This window comes from Barbus barbus, assembly GCF_936440315.1.
Source record: "Barbus barbus genome assembly, chromosome: 27".
In the NCBI taxonomy this organism is placed as follows: Eukaryota; Metazoa; Chordata; class Actinopteri; order Cypriniformes; family Cyprinidae; genus Barbus; species Barbus barbus.
In genome coordinates this window covers 19,562,315-19,586,462 of record NC_136755.1, presented here as the reverse complement: position 1 = coordinate 19,586,462, position 24,148 = coordinate 19,562,315, and the positions used below count along the sequence as shown (strand labels likewise).

The 24,148-nt window shown below is 39.3% G+C and overlaps 1 protein-coding gene and 1 long non-coding RNA gene across 2 annotated transcripts in view; both read right to left on the bottom strand.

The window, feature by feature from the left end:
• The window catches only part of LOC306847517, a 779,007-nt gene that overhangs the window by 66,845 nt on the left and 688,014 nt on the right, over positions 1-24,148 (bottom strand). The gene's annotated exons all lie outside the window — the stretch shown is intronic.
• Positions 1-24,148, bottom strand: part of LOC306847007 (uncharacterized protein) — a gene marked incomplete at its 5' end in the record, with an annotated part of 43,289 nt that overhangs the window by 5,455 nt on the left and 13,686 nt on the right. Inside the window, 10 exons of the mRNA XM_079380741.1 lie at positions 2,072-2,198; positions 2,359-2,498; positions 2,600-2,635; positions 2,727-2,853; positions 2,947-3,086; positions 3,391-3,601; positions 6,938-7,056; positions 8,250-8,297; positions 11,362-13,033; positions 20,818-23,627. Of these exons, the coding sequence (XP_079236867.1) occupies positions 2,072-2,198; positions 2,359-2,498; positions 2,600-2,635; positions 2,727-2,853; positions 2,947-3,086; positions 3,391-3,601; positions 6,938-7,056; positions 8,250-8,297; positions 11,362-13,033; positions 20,818-23,627 (5,430 nt within the window). The remainder of the gene's footprint in view (positions 1-2,071; positions 2,199-2,358; positions 2,499-2,599; positions 2,636-2,726; positions 2,854-2,946; positions 3,087-3,390; positions 3,602-6,937; positions 7,057-8,249; positions 8,298-11,361; positions 13,034-20,817; positions 23,628-24,148) is intronic.

The window sequence follows — 24,148 nt, the reverse complement described above, 5'->3', positions numbered from 1 at the left end:
ATGTATATATTTGTACTGTGTTGTCTCTATGGACCTCTGTGTCTTGAATAAAAAGTTGATTGATTGATATACATTTTTTTAAAATATTTTTTATCATAGATATTTGCATACCTTCATAGTAACAGAAATTCTATTTAAAATATATTTTAAAAAGAAGTAGCAGTAGAAGTAGTATATCAATATAATAAAATATATTAATATATTCTATTGTTCTATTCTATCTATGAACGTCAGAAGCAGAGCATTTCCATTATTAAAGGGGTCATCGGATGCAAAATTCACTTTACAAGTTGTTTGAACATAAATGTATGTTGGAAGTGTGTGTAAACATCCATCCTATAATGATAAAAATCCAGGTCTGTCAAATCAGGCTGTCCTGAGGTTCCTGTCGATGTAGTTCTGTACAGGCCTCTCCCACGACAGTTGATTGACAAGGCCGTCTTACCTTAGACCTGCCCTGAGAGAGCTGTTATCAGTCCATCATTGTGTCGACTCCGGTGCAGGGGAAGACAAGATGTCTCCGATTAAGCGATTGAAGTGTTTAGTTGTTGGATGTAATAATGAACATAGCAGTGGTCATTTACTCCTGACATCTGAGCGGCTGAAGACGCAGAGGATTAACGTTACTTTCATTTTGAAGGGAATGCGCCAATCCCCGATCTACATAAATGCATCTATGTTCGCCCGAATCATTCGTGATCCAGCTTTATCTATAGAAGAAGTGAGTATGAGGGTTTTTATGAATCTTTGCAAATCGCCTTTCCTAATAATGTGCCAAAGTTAGCCAGTTTCGCGGCTGAAGTTTAGTATGCTCCATAGATATACAGTGCCCTCCAAAAGTATTGGAACAGTAAGGACAAAATTGCTCTGTTGGCTGTGGAGTCGAGACATTTACAAATATGAATAAAAGATGAATATGAGACAATACTACAAAATGTCACATTTTATTATTGGGTGATTCAACACATAGATGTTTTACCAGCTAAGAAGTTCAGCACTTTTAGAGTTTCATCCCTCTATCTGATGTGAGCATAAGTATTGGAACAGTTGCCTCACAGGTCTTTCTAAGTGATCAGCTGTCTCCTGTTGCATTAATTCTTTAGATATTAAAAGCAGGGAATGTGTCGTATCAGTTATACCCATTACTTCTTCATTCTGAATCTTGCATTCGATGACACACACAAACCAGGATGAAGACGAGGGAGCTGACTTTGAGAGAAAAGCAAGCAATTTGGATGCTAAAAGAAAAGAGGAAGTCAATTAGAGCTATAGCAAAAACAGAGGGCATGGAGAAATCAAGAGTTTGGAAACCACTAGTGACACCAGCAACCAACAACGACCTGATCGGCTGAGAAAACAACAGTAGTTGATGACAGACAAATCCTAAAAGCTGTGAAAATGAACCCTAAAAGACGTGTCTGTCTTTTAGGGTTGGAAAATGAAATGGCCTTACTGTTCCAATGCCTCATTATCGACTGCTTCTATGGGCCGCGATACGTAAGCCGTCCACCATTTTTGGAACAGTCTGCGAACTGGAGTGGTCGAATAGGGAATCTACACATATCTATGGTCTGCTCGTCACTCCACGGAAGAGAGGGGCGAAGTCAGCAGAGCTCACTAGCATTTAAATCAACATGGACTAGAACAGTGTGCTGAAAACAGAGCTGATTTTGACTGGTTAAAATTTCTCAATGGTAGTGTAAAAAACACTGTCTTTACCCTTAGTATGCTATAGACCAGGGTTCCTCAAATCTTTCCTTGGAGGGCCAATCTGCTGCAGAGTTTAGCTCCAACCCTGATCAAACTCACCTACCTGTGATTTTCTAATGATCTTGAAGACTCTGATTAGCATGCTCAGGTGTGTTTGATTAGGGTTAGAGCTAAACTCTGCAGGAGTGGGCCAGATTTGAGGATGCCTGTTATAGACCCAAAAGACTCATATCAACTTGTGTAATATGGGCATCCGATGACCCCTTTAAGAGAACAAACATTTTAATGAAACTTAATAGTATGAATCTTGGTGAGATTTTATCATACAAATTATATAAAATTTATTTTGTGTTTTTCTTACAGCTTGGATGACTCGGACCGAGCGCAGCTCTGAGTTCACTCCTCCCCACACCCGCCAGTCATGGTACTCTCCCTCCTCCAGAAGATACTGGTGACCCCGGAAACCCTCCTTCTCATAGCCGACCCAGCTAGAAGACAGATTGAGTAAGTTACAACAGAACAGAATAGAGAACAATACAACAAAAATAAGTCAGATAATGTCCTGCATACTATGCATAATAAATATATCAGTTCTTGCTCTCTTCCTCACTTTACTCTCGATCAAACACACATACTTTCAATACTCACCAGCCTCCAATAACTTTAAGAGATCCTGCACTGAACATAAACAATGATTGCTGCTTGTCCACTCTTGACAGGAAATCTCTCATGGTGGTGTAGATTTCTCTGCTTTTGCCAGTGAAATATGGCTTCTCATAGAGCACAATCTATTGAAAACAAATTATATCAAACATGAATTATCCTTGATCCTTTAAAGAACATCAAATACAATACTGCTTTATTAGATGGCTGTTGATGTAACACTTACTTTTGGCTCATAGAGGTTCTCCACTCTAGGTTCCCCCTACAAAAAACATTTGTATTAATATACCTCATTTTTTACTGATATGCTATGGAATCATTGGCAATAATGAAAAGGAGACTAAAATGCTCACTATTTTAAGTGGGTGTAGGGAGCCCACATATGGATGTGTGACGCCCCAGGCAGCTGGGGTGGGGAATCCCCCGACTTCAAGCACTCGCGGGACACCCTGAAAGAAGGGCTCTGCAAACACCAACCATCTGGAGGAGATCAAACACATGATGTTAACAAATAAACACTGTGAGCGAGCCCAAATAGAATGGAATTAGGAATAAGCTGCACTGATAACTCACAGTCCAGCATTGATGATGATGGAGTTTGCTCTGACTGGGAAGCCAAAAATTCTGGAGTCTTCTGACGTGTCTCTGAATGTGACCTTCTTGCCTTCAGCATTTTCTTCTGGGAAAAGGCTGATTTCAGGAACGCTGTAATCCTGGAAAGGCAAAAAACAACAACAAAAATCCTTATAAAGACTTTATTTATGCAAGCGTGAGTTCCTAGAAAGTCTGTAGAAGTCCTGCTAAAATACTGGCACAATTCTGCTTGAAAACACAAGGTGGCACACTTGAACCTTTCATAATATGGCTATGACGTGACACCACAAACCAAAACATGATTCCATCCATCCCAGACACATTTACAAGCTAAAACAATTTTGCGTCTTATGGTCTGTCTATGGCAGAATGTTTATGAACTTGAATTTCAACTAACAAAAAAAGTAAACATGTCTGACATACTCTCACTGCTCGCCGTATAGATCCGATGACGAACTTCCTCTTTAGCCGAGGCTTGGACTCATGGTCCTCTTCCTCATGATCCTTTGTTGTTCCATTCTGCTGATCAGCCACTTCTTCATCTGGCGGTCCAAATGGATTTGTCAGCTCAATGTCCTCCTCATCCAGAGCGACCTTTTCTCCTTTGAATTCTGGCTTCTCATACAACACCCAACTTTGGAAGACAAAACAGAAGACATGAGGAAAGAACATACAATAACATTTTAGTATATGGACCAATTCTCACTATTAATTAGTTGCATATAGCACATATTGTGCATGACCATATTCTACATGCCTAATTCTACCCAATACCTAAACTTAACAACTACCTTACAAACTATTAATAACCACCAAATTAGGAGTTTGAGGCAAAAGTCATAGTTAAGGGTTTGTTAATGGCGAGAATTTGACCTTAAAATAAAGTGTAATCAAAGTGTGACTGTTTTGAACATTGATTATAATAATAAATATTTACTGAGCACCAAGTCAGCATATTAGAATGATTTCTGAAGGATCATGTGACACCAAAGACTAGTAAAAATTCAGCTTTGCCATCACAGAATTTAAATACATTGTAAAATATATTCAAATAAATATATTTTGTATTTTAGAATAAGAGACTTTTTAAAAAAAATATATATAAAAAAATCTTAACCACAATTTATGACCCTTTTTTGAAATACATAGCCTAGCAGCCATTACCCTACCTTAACTTCTACTTGAAGCACATTAATGCAAGTGTTTTGACACCTGATGGAGCAAAATCATTAGAAACAACATGATGGGTATGTTATGACATCGTCTGGCAAACTACAATTCAGTTGACATTGCCTGGTCACTCTGATAAATTACAAGGGCAAACATGAATTTGCTTATGCATAAACATTCGTCAGCCAGCTCTCTTTGAGCTGAGGGAGTGAAAACGGTAGATGAAACAGTAGATTTTAAGTGTTCCTATTAGTCTAAAAAGGTATAATTTCAAAACAGGAACTACCATAAGCTAGAGTTGTGCGTTTCTGCAGTTAATGATATTTTGCAGTCATTTGGAGATGTTTTATTGCTGGGAGGCAGGGAGAGTCTGCATGTTAAGACTGATGTGGAATGTGTCTGATTCCCTTCACTAGCCCATGTGACTACATTATATATTGTGCATTAATATTTACTCCTGTATATTTACTGTTCTGTGTCAGTAATATTATGCATTATCCTGAACAGCATTATTATTGTATTATGTCTATGCTTATGAAACGAGCATAGCCTGAACCATTTCAATATTTCATTTTAATTACTTAAAGTAATTAATTCTAATTTTGGACGATTGCTCTGTAGTTGCTGTCACACTTTACCAGGAGCACGGAGCAAGGAACGAGGAGACGAGGAATTTAGCACATCTAGAGTCTTTAATAGTCCAACGGGGAACATAGAGCACAGGGAAGACATTCAAAAACTGACAAACACTAACTGAAAGGACTAGGGCTTATAAACACAAGGTAATCAGGGAAGATGAGACACACCTGGAATGTAATTAACAATCAGACTGGGGAGAAACTGGGACCGTAGTAACATCCAAAGGGGAGGGACGGGCAGGAATTAAGGAGGAGGCTCAGGAGGAGGACGGACACCCAAGAGGGGGCCGGCAGACAGAGACCAGGGAGGCGACGAAGGAGGGAGGAGCCAGGGAAAAGACAGGAGGGACCCGGAGCAGGAGGCGCACAGCTGGACCCAGGCCACAGCCGTGAAGATGGCCCACGGTGGAGCCGATGGAGGGAGGAGCCATGGAGGAGGGATGGCTGCTGACTCCAGGGGGCCGACCAACGGCGGTGGAGCAGATGGTGGAGGAGCCCGAGACGGAGAGCCAACATGCCAGGGGGATGCCGAGAATCCGGGGGGCCAGGGTGGAGCCGAGGGCTCTGACGACCGAGGCAGAGGCGGAGGCCCGGAGATCCGCGGCGGAGCCGGAGCGACTGAGGACCCAGGTGGAGCTGAAGGGAGGAAGGAGCCCAACGGAGCCGGTGGGACGGAGCGACGAGGCGCAGCCAGAGGAGAGGAGTCCTGAGGCAATGGCGGGTTGACGCCCGACCAAGGCAGAGCCGGAGGGACGAGAGAGCCCGGTGGAGCTGGTGGATCGATGGGTGACGGTGGAGGCGAGGGAGCTAGGAGCCGAGGTGGAGCCACTGGGTCTACGGGCCGAGGCGGAGTCCGGGCCTCGGAGGCTAGAGGCGGAGGTGAGGGATACTCCAGCCCTGGCGACGCTGGAGGATGGCAGACCCATGGGGCTCGCACCGTACAGCTCCACTCCACGCTCACACCGTCCACGGCTTGCTCCCTCGTGATGGGCACTGTCGTCAGCTCTCACACCTGGTCTGACGGGTTGGGCTCAACTTCCAGGGCGATCATACGCTCAGTCGCTCGGCTTAGCGCTGGCTCGCAGATCGCGGCGGGAAATGGCTCTCTGTCATCGGTGTGCTGGGCTCTGGGTCTGGAGTGGATGCGGCGAAATCCTCTCGAGAACCATCTTCGGACGACAGCGCTCTGCACACGGTGTTTAGGCTTGCATTATAGAATGAGCAGAGCGCGTCGTCAGCTAATAGGAGGAACAGTCTGGTATGGTCCTCGAGAGATCGGTCCACCTGCTCCAGCAGGAGGAGGAGGAATTCGGGCCGGACGAGGGGATCCATGGGAACACAACGGAAACAAAAAACTGAGCAAAACGGCAAACAAAACGGAGGGTAGACGCAGAGGTAACTGTTTTTGGTCGGTTCTTCTGTCACACTTTACCAGGAGCACGGAGCAAGGAACGAGGAGACAAGGAATTTAGCACATCTAGAGTATTTAATAGTCCAACGGGGAACATAGAGCGCAGGGAAGACATTCAAAAACCGACAAACACTAACTAAAAGGACTAGGGCTTATAAACACAGGGTAATCAGGGAAGACGAGACACACCTGGAATCAAATTAACAATCAGACTGGGGAGAAACTGGGTCACACGGCACACATGGGGAGCAAAACAAACACAAAACAGTCCACAATCCTGACAGTTGCAGGATAACGCCCAATGAAAAAAAAATAAAATCAACTGATCAAAGGTGAAGACAGTAAAGACTTTAACATTGTAACAAAAGATTTCAAATAAACACTGTTCTCCTGAGAAAATGTATTACGGATTCCACAGAAATATTAAGCAGCACAACTGTTTTCAACTTTGATATAAGCAACAAATCAGAACATTAGATAGATTTCTGAAGGATCGAGTAATTGCTGCTGAAAATTAAGCTTTGCCATCACAGAAATAAATTCCGTTAAAAATATTTCAAAAACATAAAAACTTATGAAAGGTAGTGTATGTCGCCTGCAAGCATATGCATCTTCAAAAAAAGTGCCCTTAAGTGGAAATTTTAAATGATTTACAAAATAAACACCAGAATTTTAATTTAATTTATATGTGCATGCTTATGTGAGCATATCAGTTCAGTAAGGAGGTGCACAATGTTTGTTTGCCACTCACCCTCCTCTGATCACTCTGATTGAAATAGTGCCTGTAAACTCCCACGGTGTGGCGTCCACAACATCACCATGCACTTCAATTCTCTCACCGGTCATTCCAGGCTTGCCATAGATTAACATCTAACAGAAAAAAAAACAGCTTAAAAAAATTCCCACCAATCTTTTCTACAAAGACTGCATTGTTTAATATTGAACCATCTCAACCACTAGGGGCAGCAGATATGCTAATATTGGACAAGGGACAATATTCCTTTGTCCTGCACTGACAGTGAAACGTCCCTTTACACTGTCCTACTTTTTGAAAGGCACTTTTATTGTCTCAAAACCTTAAGGCTGCAATATTACACTGACTACAATGTCAGAGAAGGAAAGGTCAGGAACATGCAAGAACAAGCTTGGCAAGCCAGTTTCGGTGACCTTTTCTAAATCTTTTATATTGCATCTGATGAAGAACACAAGAATGTCAACCAAAACTAATTCAGTAGAGATGTATGCATAGTAAAAACAATTAATTGTCAAATATATAAAATACACGTTTAGTAAATGTCACCGTGGCAAGTTGAATCATGCATACTGGGAAAGCGTTATTGTGGTTCCCACCAGACAGCAAACCTAAATGAATGAATGCTAAAAATGCAAATAGAAATAATAAACATTGTCTTTTGAGATATATGAATAATTCTATTATACAATATCATACAAATACATTTTATTATATACATTTTATAAGTAAATCTACTGCGGGGCTGGGTTACTTTCCCCAGTCCTTCACTTGATGTTCATTTGACATTACAGAATTTCTACAAAATCTAACATGAATGTTCTGGAAGCATGTTTCTGCCATAGAGAATGAATGACTGCCTGAATGAATGAATGAATAAATCACCTTATTTTCTAACCTCCAGGTAGAAAACATACAAATTTGGTGTGTCAGTACTAACAATTTATAGCCTATATCTTTTCTTTTAAAAATCATTTGAAAAAGAACATCATGTCACTTGCTGTTAGTCATGTCATTTGTTGTTCTCTTTTTATAATGTGCTTGGCAGATAGTGGGTCTAAATGTGCAATTAGCACCATCTGCAGAGCACTGCGGGCCTGTAACACATGGCCAATCTCTCTCACCTGTTCATAAATGCCAGCCTCAGGCTTTCCACACAAGTGGAAACCAAGCACATTCTGTCACTTTTTCTTTAATATCATAAGCACAAGCAGTAGAGCGAATATATGCACATTATGCAGGGCTTGGTTCAGTTAGGCCATTAATTTAATATCAGTGAGAAAAGAAAAGACATTTGTGTGAAATATCTCACCTTCCCAGGTCGAGGATTGAGCTTGCCATGCTCCTTTTCTTTTGTGAGCTATATAAAGAAAATAAATATTTAAATGAGATGAAGCCTCATTCAAACAGATATAAACACAACAGTGAGTAACTTCTATTTTAAGAAATAGAAATAATACATTTTTAAGATCACAATTAACATTTTCAGATGTATGTTTGCACTAGTGGATAAGTAAAACATTATGCTATTATGATAAGATCAGTCAGAAACCAAAGAGACAATATTATCAGACATTGCTTTACACAGTGTTCAGTTTAAAACCTGAATTTAGGATAATTAAATTAATAAATCATATTCAGATGCAGCTAATTTGACTGAAATCCAGATAATCACCTTTGACATCTCAAGAAAACACTTCACTCCTACACCTAAACTTTGACAATAGAAGAACAAGTACTTTACACAAAACTTGATGTTTCTACCTCTCAAAGTCACACAAGAGGCTCACGGCCTTATTGTCACCAGATTCTTAAAACAGCACTGGAATGCAGCAAACATTTACTGAATGGTGTGTAAGACAAGCTGTTTGAAATGTTTATTGTACTTAGACCTCCTCAGGGAAACTATATAGCCTACATTAGGAGAAACAAACTGAGAATGACATCAACACTGCAGATCTGCTGTTAACATCTATGATCCGTTGGCTTTTTGAAATGGAAATTAAGAGGTCAGCTTATCAGGTGAAATGGTCAAGAGGTTCTCGTGTGGATTAATGGCTTTTGACGAATGTAACGTTTCTATATTACATGTCAAGATCTCATCGTTTGTTTGCAAATGCCGCATATTTATGTATGTAGGAGGTGATGAAAAGCCCTTCCCAGACTTTGCAGAGCGACGTGCCTTTGCACTTGCAAGGAGGCATGGCAAGCGACAACATTACACAAGAGCCCAAGTCAAATTTCTCTGTTTGCATATGGGGATGCTCTTAATGAAAAGTCAAATACATGAGTTACATAATGCAGATGTTATACATCTATAAACCACCCAATGTCAGTCTTAATGTCAGACATCATGAAAATATTTTTTACAGAACGTCAGAATATTTCAAATGTGCATAGTGAAAATGGGTGTGAGATGCAGTTGATATCTCTACGGTCCATCTATCCACTCAGTGGAACAGTGAATGGGACATCTATCTAGCCAAATTACACATGCTGCTTAAAATGTGCCTACTTTTGTTTGGGGAGGGTCTTAATTTTAACTTCTGGATATAAACCTAAACCTTTAAAAATGGACCCTTTAGAGAGCGTTTTATTGGTGGCTACATCGGCTACATCATTCATATGAAGTGCTGTATACTCCTAGCATCCAGTAGGAAACTGAAAATGAGTCTATATACTGTAGCCTATAGGGTCTCCATAAACGGTATGTGTGAAGCATGAAGGTGACATAATTGTTTTCTCTATGTCTGTTCCAACTGGCAAATATACAGCAAGCTATTGCCAACCCAAAGAAAGGTGTGTCTGAGTGGGACTCGGCATAGCCTGTCTAGGAAAATTATCAAAGCTAATTAGAGGAGATAATAAATAGCGTCACATTCCATCAGCCTCACCTTCTTTCCCTGCCTATTGACAAAAGCTCCAGGGACGACCTGTTCTACTCATACATTTCTGACCTGTCCTCAGAAAGTGCCAATTCAGCTAGATTATTCCCAGTGGTTTTTCCTATGGGAAAAACTGTCTGTTTTGTCCAACATAATCATACTCTGAGAAATGCATTCAATAGGAAACCTGCCTAATTATATACAATTTCAGTCAATTTTCATTTTGGTATTATGAAAAGATAAAATTTCAAGAAGAACATCGCTCTATGCATAATTACAGGAAACCAAGTTTGCTCTGTCACTGAAACCTAAACTATTATTATTTAGGGGTGGGGGGTTAAGTTTGCATATTATGATATCATTACATGCAGGATAGGAAGTAGGATGCTTATTGCATTAATATTTTTTCATTTTGAATTTTAATATAAAGTTAGATGTGGGTTGAACTGTCAGATAACGCAACATCATCACTCTATGTCAACACTCTTTGTCAACATAGAGCAAGATCAGTATGACGTGAATGACAGAGGTCAAGCTGTGTTTAACAGTGTGTGATAATGTGATAATTTGAAGTTACTCCCTAGTTATAAACCTCTTAATATATCTAAATCATAGAATTCTTTCCGAGATTCTTTCAGAGAAATCAAACTTGTGAGACAGTATTTAAAGTCACTGAAGCCTCATGCTTTCCAAAAAGGGTTTGGGGGGGGGGGGGGGGATTTGAGAAATACCTGAAGCATGAAAGTGAGCATGATTCCTTTAACAGATGAAGGTTACATCTTCCCATGGTATCTCTAAATACTAACCAAACTACAGTTTTGATTAAGCTGCTTTTGGTTAAAATAAAAATGTGACTTGCAAAGGCTCTGTACAGTAGAGAGAAGCAGAAATAAAAAAGACTCTACAGAGCTGCTCAGTGTCTGTTTTGGAGGACAAGAGGAAACGTGAATATTGCATGAGGACTGAGGTAATGTATACTCCCATCAATCTCTATTGTAAACCCTTCTTGGTGAGGTGACATAACACCCCTTCTAGCCTTTCATTCACTGAGGTTTAAGGCTGAGGTGCTCGTTCCGACTCCTGGAGAGTCTTGCAGAGTTTTTTGCAGGGTTTAGTTGCAATTCTAATGACACTTCCCAAATTCTAGCCAGGTCTGTAGGAACAATGTAGGAGGGTAGGAATGAAGCTCTGCAAGATATCCAGGAACAGACCTGAGTAGACTAGGTTCAGGGCATCCTACACCTGACCAGGTCTAAAAACAAAGCCCATCATACGTTTGAGATCTAAAACAATCCACATACTATGTTACACAATGCTTGGTGTAAGTGGTTTCATATAAGGTTATATCAGAGGCTGACTAGGACTGGGAGAAACAGAGCAGTGGCATAATACGAAAACAACACTCTCATTGATTCCATGCCCTCATTCTCAGAGTGATAAACTTCACCATGGCACTCTCTATTTCAAAGAGATTTTACTCTTATAGTGCCTATGCGTTTGATGATGCCAACATATGCATTTTGACAAAGCAATACTCACATATGCATCAGGGAAGGCTCTGTATTTGAGGAGTAAGTTCTGCTCTGGTTCTGGATTTTTATTCATTTGGAAGCTCTTGGTGTCATTGATTAGAAGACCTCCGTCAAGACTACTGCTGCGCTGAAGACCCAAAGGTTGAGAGTTCTTGAGGAGCGTTTCAGAGGGCAGAGAGCGGTAAAGTTCCATAGTGGACTTGTGGTCGAAACTGGAGGTCTCTTGCGAGTTGTGTTGGACAGATGGAGGCACGCTTATTCGAGAAGTTTCAGCAAACCCACTGAGGGAATTTGATGGAGATGTGAGGTATGAGAAGCGCTCAAAATGGGAACCAAGCAAGATGTCAGATCCCTTGGTGGCTGAGCTTATCCGCTCGTGACTGGGGCCGATCTCTGGGAGAGAGGCAGCACGGAAGATTGAGCGGTTTGAGGCCTTGCCATTCTCAGTGGGCTGGAAGAAGAAGCTGTTTTCCAGGCGAGATGAGCCTCCATTCATGAGTCCTCTAGTAGAACTTTCATCAGGACTCAGATCGTTGAGGGAGCCCCTGCGCATGACGATGCTGTTGAGGGCCGAAGCTCGCAGAGGCAGAGAGAGACCCCGATTTTGGGTCTCTCCGAGCTGCTGTTCCTTCATCATGGTCAATGGAGAGCGCATTTCTTTGGGGGCACTCCAGTTAAAGCCAATGTCTAAAGGCAAACTAGAAACTCCATTCAACAACTTTGGCTCAGTAATAGGTGAGATTGGAGTACGAGGAGAGAGTGGAGTAGGGGATGAGATTGGTGCATCCTCTTCAATAGGTGGTAGTGAAGAGAAGGGAGTGTTGGATGGGGTGCGTTGAACCCTTTGCCGGACAGGTCGCTCCATGCTCTTCAGAGTGTCTACCAGGTTATCCATGTCTGAGAAGGACGAGGAAGAAAGCGGCTCAGGCTCTGGGCTAGTAGGTGAGGGAATCAGCTCTACCCGCGTAGCTTGGAAAACATCAGAGGAGTAGTCATCTGCCTCCACGATCATCAAGCGGGAATCGGAATGTGCCTGTGAGTCAAAGACTGTTTTTCTTATCTCCTGCTCTCCCTCTCCCTCTCTCGCTACAGGTAAATTAAGCTCCACCCTGCTCCTCCTACTAGTGTAACTCTCACTACTCTGATGAACTTCGCTCTCCCCAACTTTCCAGTTACTGTTGTCTAGGCTACCATCAGTCTCTGAGGAGAAAGCAGTAGGCTGGGTCTCGGGAGAGCGAAAATGAGACGTGTAGACTCCTCTTTCATAGCTGGGGGACAGTTGAGAGGAACGCAGGTATGTGCTATCTGTGAATGTGCGGTCTAAACGCTCTGTGAAGCTGGACTGCTGTTCTTCAGAGTTAGAATGTAGAATTTTCCACCTCCTCTCAAGCTCAGGACTGGCTTTGCTTGGTTCTGACTGATCTCTAAGCCTAATGCTGTCCAATGGACTTTCATAGTTCCCAAAACTGCCCTCTTTGTCAGTGCTAACCAGGGACACTTTGCGGACCACCATGGTATCCTCTCTGCCCTCTCGAGAAGATGATGGCCGACTGAACTTCTTACTTAGCACTGCGACACCAGAGTTCATGTCTGTATCAGATCCAGTCTCAGTTTCCACTTGGTTATCTGTTTCTGACTCTTCAATCACTGTACCAAGAACAGTGGATGCATGAAAGAACCTAGAACAAATGGATAAAAGTCAAATAGAAAAAAACATTAATCACCTTTTAGAACAATACTCAGCACACATGTTAAAGCTTTTAAAAATTTTATAGCATGTGACTATAGTACACTTGAGGTCTATGAGCAATAAACATGAGAACCTTGACATCTGTAGTTTTAAGAACAAATTCTGTTCATGCGATAAGCAATTTGAAGCTTGTTTGGTTTATGAATCCCTGAATAAATACATTCATATTTAAAGTAGAAGCATAAAAAAGCACTAAATACAAATGCACATGCAAAGTAGAAGACAGAACACGCAAGGAATAATTGTCCCTTTCTAGTATGGGAGTGCACTGAAATGTGCGTAGGTGAGTTTCTGGAGAAACGACGTGTTAAAGGTCACTTCAAAATGAATCACAGCCTTAAAAGCTTTAATCCCACACTATACAATAGTAAAAAGATGAGTGGAACTTCAGAATCTATTCCTCATGAAAATGTACTAATGGAACAGACTATAGTTATGTAATGATTTTACAACATGAAGCATGTAACAATAACAGTAAATATAATCAATAAATGTGTAAAAGGTCAATTGCTTCTGTTATCAGGGCATTGCCTTCTGGGAGCAAGTGGCATCTGTGGTGTTGTCTTTTTCAACAGTTCATAACATACTTAATTGCAATAAATATAATAAAATAAAATAAATACAAAATTAATAAAATAATTGCAATGTAATTTATCACTGCCCTTAAATGCTATGTTTTTTCATCTTTGTTGTAATGCATTTTTACCTGTCACAGCAAATATTATCAACTGATTTGGCATTATGAAGCCACTATTAAAAACAAGAGATATACTGTATAGTGTATATATTTGCCTGGTTATAACTTACAGACATATAAGAAAGAACTAATACCATTTTTTTTTTTTTTTTTTTTTTACAGAATATACACTTATTTGGTTAGTTAAATATTATTTAAACAGGAAGACCCTTGGCTTTAGATTAACACTCATTCCACATGCAATCACACTGAAAACAGAAAAAAGTACAAATTGAATGCTCACATGTTACACACTAGCATTAATATACACATCAAACCATACAGGTACACACATTTGAACATAATAACATTAGCAGTTTAAGTTTACTTTCACGTTATCACAATTAGATGTTTTATTGATATTAAAGAAACAATGACTTATAATTTGATTAAAGTCAAGACACAGAGACAAGATAAAGAGGAAGTGTCACTTCATATCATCTAACTCTGAGAACAGAGAAAAAAGGTGCTATATGTCATGTAATTTATTTTTCACTGCATTTAGCCCTGAGACATTTAAAGGGAGAGGTATCAAGTTATATCAGTTGGCAGAACTAGTCACTTTGGATCAGAAACGGTAAATCACACCCCCTGGTGGTAAAATTGAGCCTTACATTCCATCTTTGGTCCCTTGCAATTTAAGAAATAATCAACAGATTTTAATAATAATAATAATAATAAAAAGTCTTAAACATGCACACTCACTAACTATACTACACCACCATATGCACTTGTGTAGAACATTGTGGGCCTACTTATTCACATATTAGTTCAGGTGAATTTCCAGAGCATTTTGACATTCTGAGAATTGTTGTGGCTCTGATCTTGGGTGGTGGCCAAGCTCTGTTTTGTGATTCACGTGTGTTCACCACACAAGCCTCACTGGAGAGATAAAATAAATGAAAACAAAACATTATTGTCTAAATATAAGTGTTCTTTCAAGATGTCCGTTCAAGTTGCATTGATTCTCTTACAGCTTTTGGTTTAGAGGTTGGTGCATTAGGAATGTCATTTTGTGTGTGTGTGTGTGTTTAGCCAATTCACATGCTATGTGACACACTAGAGATATCTATGATTGTTCCTGTCAGTTAAGGTGTAGCTTAAAGAAATTCCCTGTAACAGAAATGGCATCTATTGTATAATTGCCAACTGGTGCCTAACAAGCCTTTTTGAGCTTTTACACACACATTTACATGACCATTCTAGACTGTGGGAGAACCGCCGAGTGAACGGAAAGCCATGTATTATATGCCCATGTAAGAATAATGTCCAATCCATTTTTACAACTTCATGAGCACATTTTACTGACAATCATACTGTTCTCAGAAATCTCCGATTCATTGACATGGAATGTTCTGTAAAGCTTGCCTGGGTTGTTTGAGTCAGTAATGAAAAGGGGGCGGAGCTTAGTGAAGGGTCAATTGTAGCTTATACTTCATCAGGCTTATTCTTCACAGTTTACTATAGTAATTGTAGGGATTAATTCAGCTTTTCCATGCCAAAAAAGGCTCAACATCAGAATTTTCTTAAAATCGCATATATAAGCCAGGTAATTAATTTCAAATAAGGTCAAGGTAAGTCATGGACAGATGTCCTCCATCCAAGTATGTGTTATTGCCTTTTTAAATGTCAAATCCAAAGTTAAATAGCACATTTACACTTCCAGGCAAAAACGTTTCATATTCTGTTCAAGGTTGAAGCTTAGAATATGCAAATAAGAACATGGGGGGGGGGGGGGGGGGGGGGGCGTTTTGCATACAAGGTAGAGGATGTCTTTCATAATGTTTGTCACTTGCATAACTGCAATCATTCTAGACATCCACATACTAGGCATTGCTCGGAGCTACAGTAGGAATGTGCATTGATTTTTGCACTGAAATATGTTTCCACTCATATTGCTGCCTGTAATTTGTTTTGTAACACAAAAACACCTAAGCTGTTAAAATGATTGACATTGATGAATGTGATAGGTTTTATCTGAGTATTTGACAGGGTGTCTGAAAGATTACAAGACTGACAATGCCACGTACAGTATGAAACCTTGCAATTCACATTTATAGTAACAGAGGCTGATAAATAAAAACTGAACTAAACTGAACTGAATGAAACAAATTCTCACAATCAAACAAGTGCTGATGCATCTATGATGCATGGAAGAATATCTTAATAAGGTTGAAATCATAAGGATTAACTACTGCATTAGATATTATGAACTAACAATAAATTAAAATAATTAAAATGTAATTATATTTTTGTTAATTTAAACATTTAATATTGTTCTATGCTACATCATATTTGTTCAAAATATATTCATGTAATGTTAAAATGTACTAGCATTTGTACAAATGAACGTCAACCTAGTTTAATAAATCCTGTAAAAGTATTTATTGCAAGTTTATGTTAGCCACCGCATTTAACTGACACACAGGCATAATGTAAGCATTACCAAAATCTAAATATGCAAATAAGTGCAATGTGCACTGCAAATCCATCAGCCACATTTCTGGTGGTTATACTTGTTTGCCTAAAAAAAAGCATTCAAGAGGATTTAATTTGTTTTGGCATTGGCCTTCATTCATGAAAGCGATTTCAAGAATGTATCATCAAGTATGAGTCAATAGCATACTTTGAACTACCTTGCATTCCTTCAGCAGCCTATCCCATTCAAATGAACGTATGAGACGTGAGGTTGCGAGTGGGCGAGGCTTTGATAAACCTGTCCCTTCTTGGCACAAGAACTTCAGCCTCACTGACACAAAAGAATTGGAATTCATCTTAACAAATATAAAAGAGACAGCCTAATCATTCTGTATATACTGCATACAGTGAAACTGGCAGAGAGAGAAAGAAACAGAAGCCAGAATATAAAACTGAACACGTGGAATAAGAACGGTGCTGTAAAAAAACAACTTTATGCTCATATCCATCTCCCATAATTTGACTAATGTCATATATCACTTTACACATAAAAATTAAAAATGAACAATAAATAAAGGTTCTTCATACTTCATGTGAAAAGTGTGCAATTCAAACATGGTAAACTGAATTGATTTTGTATCTTCTCTTAAACCATGCATAAATTATAAATAATATATAATAGGGATGGGAAGATTCCCCGATTCGCTCGGTGCATCGGCAAAAAAAAAAGTTAATAATGCAATGCATCGGTAAGTGTGCATCGGATACAGGTTGGCATTTGTATCGCGATGCATCGTTTCTAATTTATTGAGATTATTTGCTTTGGTAAAACCCGATTTATTTATATATAATTACTAGTGGATGCGCTACAATTTTATTGTTTAGAAAAAGTGACCAATAATCTGTGAGCAATGTTTTATATGTAGATTTATTTCTCTTCTCGAAACTGTTTCTCAAGAGCGTTCTCTCATCACCGCTGCGCGTGAATATGACGAATCACAACAACACTACGGAGACCCGAGGAAAAGCGGGGATTAAAGTCCAAAACCTGACTTGAAATAACCTGACAAATCAATCGGGGCTAAAGCGGTAATAAACGACAATGTGAGTTCACACACTCTAACTAATTTGTGCACGTTTATTCTTAAGCAGCCCTTAATGTCGATTATGGGTCAAATCGATCCACCATGGCAAACAGCGAATATATTTGTGCTGTTTAATGCATTTGAGACGTTGTGTTTTCCTCAGTACATAACTGACATGTCACGAGTATATTTTTCATCTGTAAATGTTAGAAAGTCATGCAAATATATCCATTTTACTGTCAGGAGTGGGTTTACGCGAGTGGACGAGCAATGTTAGATTGTAATGTTCTACTGATATCTGTTCTAACTATATAAGGTATAGCTGTTATAAAACCAGAGAGAAAGGTTGCATGGCTATGACAGTATGTGAGAGAGAGTCAGTGTAATATCATTGCATTCCTATTGGTGAGTGTTAGAGGAGCTCAGCTTAGCTTAGTTTGCCTGCCCTGAACCTGGGGCCTGTTCCATAAAAGACGCTAAGGAAAGCGGGGATTAAAGTCCAAAACCTGACTTGAAATAACCTAACAAATCAATCGGGACTAAAGCGGTTCCATAAACGACAATTCAAGTTCACGCAATCTGACTAATGCTATCCAGGTTCAGTGAGTCAGGATAATGTGACGTACACGCTTATTCTGAAGCAGCCCTTAATGTCGATCATGGATCAAATCGATCTACCATAGCAAACAGCGAATATTTGTGCTGTTTAACGCATTTGAAACATTGTGTTTTCCTCAGTGCATAACTGATACGTCACAGGTATATTTTTTTACATCTGTAAATGTCAGAAAGCCATGCAAATATATCCATTTAGCTGTCAGGAGTGGGCGAGGCTTATGCGAGAGAACGAGCGCTGCTGCGCGCATGCGCGCTACACAGACAGAGCAGAATAGAATACTAGCGCAAGAATTCTGAATAAAATATACATTCTGCTAAAATATTTGTTGTTGGACATTAAATGTGACACATAGAATTTTACTACATATAAGTGTATTTTTATGATAGCAGCAACTGTTAATCACTAGCTCAAATTAGTTAAATGTGTGTTCCTCTTATCAGTTAAAATGTACTCTGATTTCTATTATAAATTTACATTTTTAATTCAGTGATTTTAACTTTTGATTGTGTTTTTATGCTTTAATGCTTTAAAGACCCATTTTAGATTGTAATGTTTTAATGTTCTAATAACCATAAAAGGTACAGCTGTCATAAATTCAGAGAGAAAGGCTGCATGGCTAGAAACTTCTGATCAACTGCATGCACAAGTAGCAACTATGTTAAAATGTCATTCGCCTACATTTTGGGCACAATACATTAAATATAGTTGGTTGTAGCCTATTTTTTTTTTTTTTTTGATTATTTAAGGTGTATTTTCTGTATACTTTTATTTTTGGACCGATAATAAATTCAACTGACTGTATGTGAGAGAGTCAGTGGTAACATCGATGCGTTCCTATTGGTCAGTGTTAGAGGAGCTCAGCTTAGCCTGACAGTTAGCCTGCTCCTGACCAGGTTAGTTTGCCAGCATAAGTTGCCGGGGTAACTGAGTTTGAACTTTTTTAAGTTTGATTTATGAAACCGAATCTACCAAAAATAAGCCTGACTAACCGAAATAAGCCTGGTTTATACTCTAATCTTGGTTTATGGAACAGCCCCCTGGGGCCTGTTCCATAAAAGACGCTAAGAAAAGCGGGGATTAAAGTCCAAACCCTGACTTGAAATAACCTAACAAATCAATCGGGACTAAAGCGGTTCCATAAACGACAATTCAAATTCACGCAATCTGACTAATGCTATCCAGGTTCAGTGAGTCAGGATAATGTGACGTACACGCTTATTGTGAAGCAGCCCTTAATGTCGATCATGGATCAAATCGATCTACCATAGCAAACAGCGAATAGTTGTGCTGTTTAACGCATTTGAAACATTGTGTTTTCCTCAGTGCATAACTGATACGTCACAGGTATATTTTTTTACATCTGTAAATGTCAGAAAGCCATGCAAATATATCCATTTAGCTGTCAGGAGTGGGCGAGGCTTATGCGAGAGAACGAGCGCTGCTGCGCGCATGCGCGCTACACAGACAGAGCAGAATAGAATACTAGCGCAAGAATTCTGAATAAAATATACATTCTGCTAAAATATTTGTTGTTGGACATTAAATGTGACACATAGAATTTTAATTTCCTACATATAAGTGTATTTTTATGATAGCAGCAACTGTTAATCACTAGCTCAAATGAGTTGTGTTCCTCTTATCAGTTAAAATGTACTCTGATTTCTATTATTTACATTTTTAGTTCAGTGATTTTAACTTTTGTGTTTTTATGCTTTAATGCTTTAAAGAGCCATTTTAGATTATAATGTTTTAATGTTCTAATAACCATAAAAGGTACAGCTGTCATAAATTCAGAGAGAAAGGCTGCATGGCTAGAAACTTCTGATCAACTGCATGCACAAGTAGCAACTATGTTAAAATGTCATTCGCCTACATTTTGGGCCCAATACATTAAATACAGTTGGTTGTAGCCTATTTTTTATTTATTTGATTATTTAAGGTGTATTTTCTGTATACTTTTATTTTTGGACCGATAATAAATTCAACTGACTGTATGTGAGAGAGTCAGTGGTAATATTGATGCGTTCCTATTGGTCAGAGTTAGAGGAGCTCAGCTTAGCCTGACAGTTAGCCTGCTTCGGACCAGGTTAGTTTGCCAGCATAAGTTGCCACAGTGACTGAGCTTGAGCTATGGTAATTTTGCTTTCAGAAACCAAATCAAGTGAAAATAAGTCAGAATTACTGAAATAAGCCTGGCTTATTTGGTAAACTTGTTTTATGGAACAGGCCCCAGGTTAGCTTTCCAGCATAAGTAGCCACAGTGACTGAGGTTGACCTTTGTTAAATTTGCTTTATGGAACCAAATCATTTGAGAGTGAATCAGACTAACTGAAATAAGCCTGGCCTATTTGGTAAACTTGTTTTATGAAGCAGGCCTTGAGGCGTTAGAAGTCAGAAGACACATTAGTTAATTTATGATTTGCTGTCTGTCTGAACCAAAGAAATAAAAGCATTGTGTTGAATCGAATCGAAATCGAATCGTACTGCATTGTAATCTTCAATGTATCGTATCGTTGGCTTTGCATCGAGATGCGTATCGCATCGGCCTGTTATGGAGATGCACATCCCTAATATATAACATTTTTAAATTATTTATATAGTCATTTAAATTATTTATATATATGTGTATATATTTTTTCATAAATAATGCATACTGTAAATAAATACACAAATATAATTATTAAGAATAAAACATAAAACGAAACAAAAACACTTATGCATTCGTATTTACATGGTTTAAAAGAAATACTAATAAATATATGTATTTTTATTACATTATTACTACATGTACAAAAAGTACACCAACACACACACTAATTGCCTATAGATTAAAAACAAGATAATTTGTATCTCACCTTTCACCTGGTATTAAACTTCTTGAAAGTAGCTGATCAGGAGCAGTGTTAACTTCTGCGGAATCTTCGTTTTCCCTTCTGTTGTTTGGTGTACTTTCGCTGATTTGTACCCAGTTCCTGTGAGTGATATTATCTCTGGCTGACTTTACCTTTGTCACTGTCACCTCTCCCTGTTTGTGGCTTGTGTCTTTGGCGTGTCTGAAGGTCTCCTCTGTGGTGTGTGCACTGTTGTGTTCTTGACATTCACTGTCTTGTGTTCCTGGGAGAAATGTGGCTATATCCTCAGTTTCTTCACCGCTGGTGTATTCCACCCTCTCAGCGTGGTTATCAATGCTTGTTTGGTATTTGCACCTTGCCGTGTACTCCAGTATTGTTATCTCTCCACTTGACTGCTGTGGGGCCAAGGGGTGGAGACAAATCTCCAGGTGACTGTGTGTTTCCATTCTTGAATCTGCAAGCGATACCTTCACTGGCTCAGAGAAGGGAGGGGCCAAAGTGCATTCTTCAGGACCACATTCTTGATTGACTGGTAGGGCCGGTTTCAGTGGAGCAAGATGGTGAATCTGCTGCTCTGCTTGACCTGTCAACGCTTCAGTGCCTCCACATACCTCTGCTTCCATTGCACCTTGCATTGCAGATGCTTCTCTTGTGATTTGGACCATTTGCAATTCATCTCTCTTCTCTTCAACCACCTCATATGTTTCAGAAACCTTGCTATGTAACATTTGCTGTTGTGATAAAACATCCATGATTTGCTCTGATCCGGTGTCTTTTTCTTGATACGATAGAACTACATACTTATCATCACCTAGTTGAATTTGTTCCTCTACTTCTTTGCCATATTTCTCCTTTCCAGACATGTGAAGGTCATTTCCAGTGTTTATACTCTCTGCTGTGGTTTCAGCCTGGTCTTCTGTGATCTGCTCTGATACATAGCCTTGAACAATTGTAACGTCATGATGTTCATTATAAATATCATCTAATAGACCTCCTTCCTCCACTTCTGGTCCACATTTGTTCTGAAGATCATTTCTAGTAGTCAGAACTGCTGTGGTTTTAATCTGGTCAATCAACTCATGACTTTCTTGAGTAGCTGCCCCCTGAACATCTTCCTCAAGATCTTCATACTCTTTGAATGTTTTCTGTTGTGTGTCTATCTCTGTCTTTGTGGTTTGAGAGTTGAATAGCTGGTCTGATACATCTAAGTGAGAGGGAGGATTAATTATGTAGGCAGGTATGGCTTCAAGGGTCAAAGTGCTGGAGGTACCACTGTCAGGGCTGATGGGGTCTGAGGGACCTGAAAGGTCAAAGGTGACAGTTGGCTTAATGATGGTGTAGGTGCTCGACAAAGCTGACTGAGTTAAAGTCACATCTGACTCATTCTCAAGAAGGACAGGTTCAGCAGGACTAAGTTTCTCTGAGTCAGTGACATATGTCGAGGAAGAATAATTGTTGGTTTCATAAGATTCCATTGAAGCTGTCTCACAATTAATCTGAGGGCGAGATTCTTCAAGTAAACTTGAATCAGAAGTGGAACGTACAGTGATTGTGGTTAAACTCTGAGGTATTGAGCTTAAATCACTTTCAGAAACATCAGTATTGGAGAGAGATAAAATTGGCTTTTTATCAGTATCAGCACTCAAACTTTTCTCTGTGATTCTGGAGGAGGACACAGTGCTAGACACAATCACATCTGGCATGGATGAAACATTATCGGCACTGGAAGGGTCAGTGTAGACTACATCACCATTGCTGGCAGACATGTTTCTGTTATTTGCAGCGCTGGTTTGAGAATCTTCTGCCTTAGTAGATATAATGTAAGGTGGAAGATTGTAGGAATGTTCTGGAAGGGTATCATCAGAATATGAGTTTGAGCTGGTCACAGTATTGTTTGAAGTGAAACCACCAAGAATGACAGAGGTGGAATTGTGGGGTATGGAAGAGCCAAAACTTTGGGGGGTGGAAGAGATGGAACTTTGGGGGATAGAAGAGATGGAATTTTGGGATGTCTGTGGAATGCAAGATGCAGAAGTTTTATGAATGGAAGCAACGGAACTCTTAGGGATGGAAGAAATGGAACTCTGGTGGATAGAGAGGACGGCAGAGGTTACATCGTCTGATTCTTTACACTCCATGTATTCTTTTTGAAAAACTATTTCATCTTTGTTAGTAGTAACGTCTTTGGTGATGGTGTTGACCTCAAAATCTGCTGATATTCCTGATTTAGATGTTTCAAAATCAGAGAAGGTATAACCATCCCTTAAAGAAACACCACTTGATCTCAGATCTATGTTTGAATTATGGACTGTGCATTTGTCAGTACTTGCTGCAGTTTCCAGATCAGGAACAGGACTGAATGAGTCAGTAATGTTAGACTCAGGGTTGGAGTGCTGAGAGCTGAAGTACTGAGCAGATATATTTGCAGATGGGCTATCTGGGGGTGTCTGGTAAACATCACTATCAGACAGTGAAGAGTCAATATATGGTATTGATGTACTGTCCAGATCTGAAGGCATAAAACCTGCATCCTCCTTATTAGGCCTAGACATATCACTCAGGACATCCTGGGACTGGGATTGGTCAGAAGTACTGGAGGGTTCTGGTGCAAAACCAGCCTGGTTTTGTTCTGTGTCTACCTGGTTGTCAAATTCTTCTTGTTCACTGATATGTTCCTTGACCCCTGGGACTTCACTATTGCTTGAAAGATCCTGGGTTCCATCTATTTTCTTCTTCTTCTTCTTCCAGGATAGGGATACAGCAAAGCCCTTGGTTTTACGAAGGTCAGTCTCTGAGTAACTGTGTTGCACTTTCTAAAAAAATAAAAGGAACAGAAAGTCAAAAAAGAAAGTAAAGAATGCAAGTAAAAAAAGAAAAGAGGTGAAGGGAAGAATGAACACAATGAAAAAGAAAGAAAGAAGACAAAGATTAATGATGATGAACATTTACATAAAATAAAATAATATAATATAAAGATGCATTCATATGCATCAGTGCATTGTTGACATTTATATAAATATGTCACAAATGTAAATACAAATATTTATTTCTTATCCTATACAATCTTAATTGTAAAGTTCTTGCAAGTTAACTCAAGAAACATTTCATGTCATAGTAACCTGTCTGATTTGCATTTTTTAATGACATCGTTAGGCACAAGAGGAATGAGATAATGATTCATTGGAAAAAGTTTATAGGCTTTTTGTTACTAAAGTATTCATGAAACACCCTACTATATTAGTTTTATTTACAGAATGTGATTCAACCACTTTTTCTAATGACAACGAGAGCACAAAACACAACAGAATAGAAGCACAATGAAAACGCACATTTA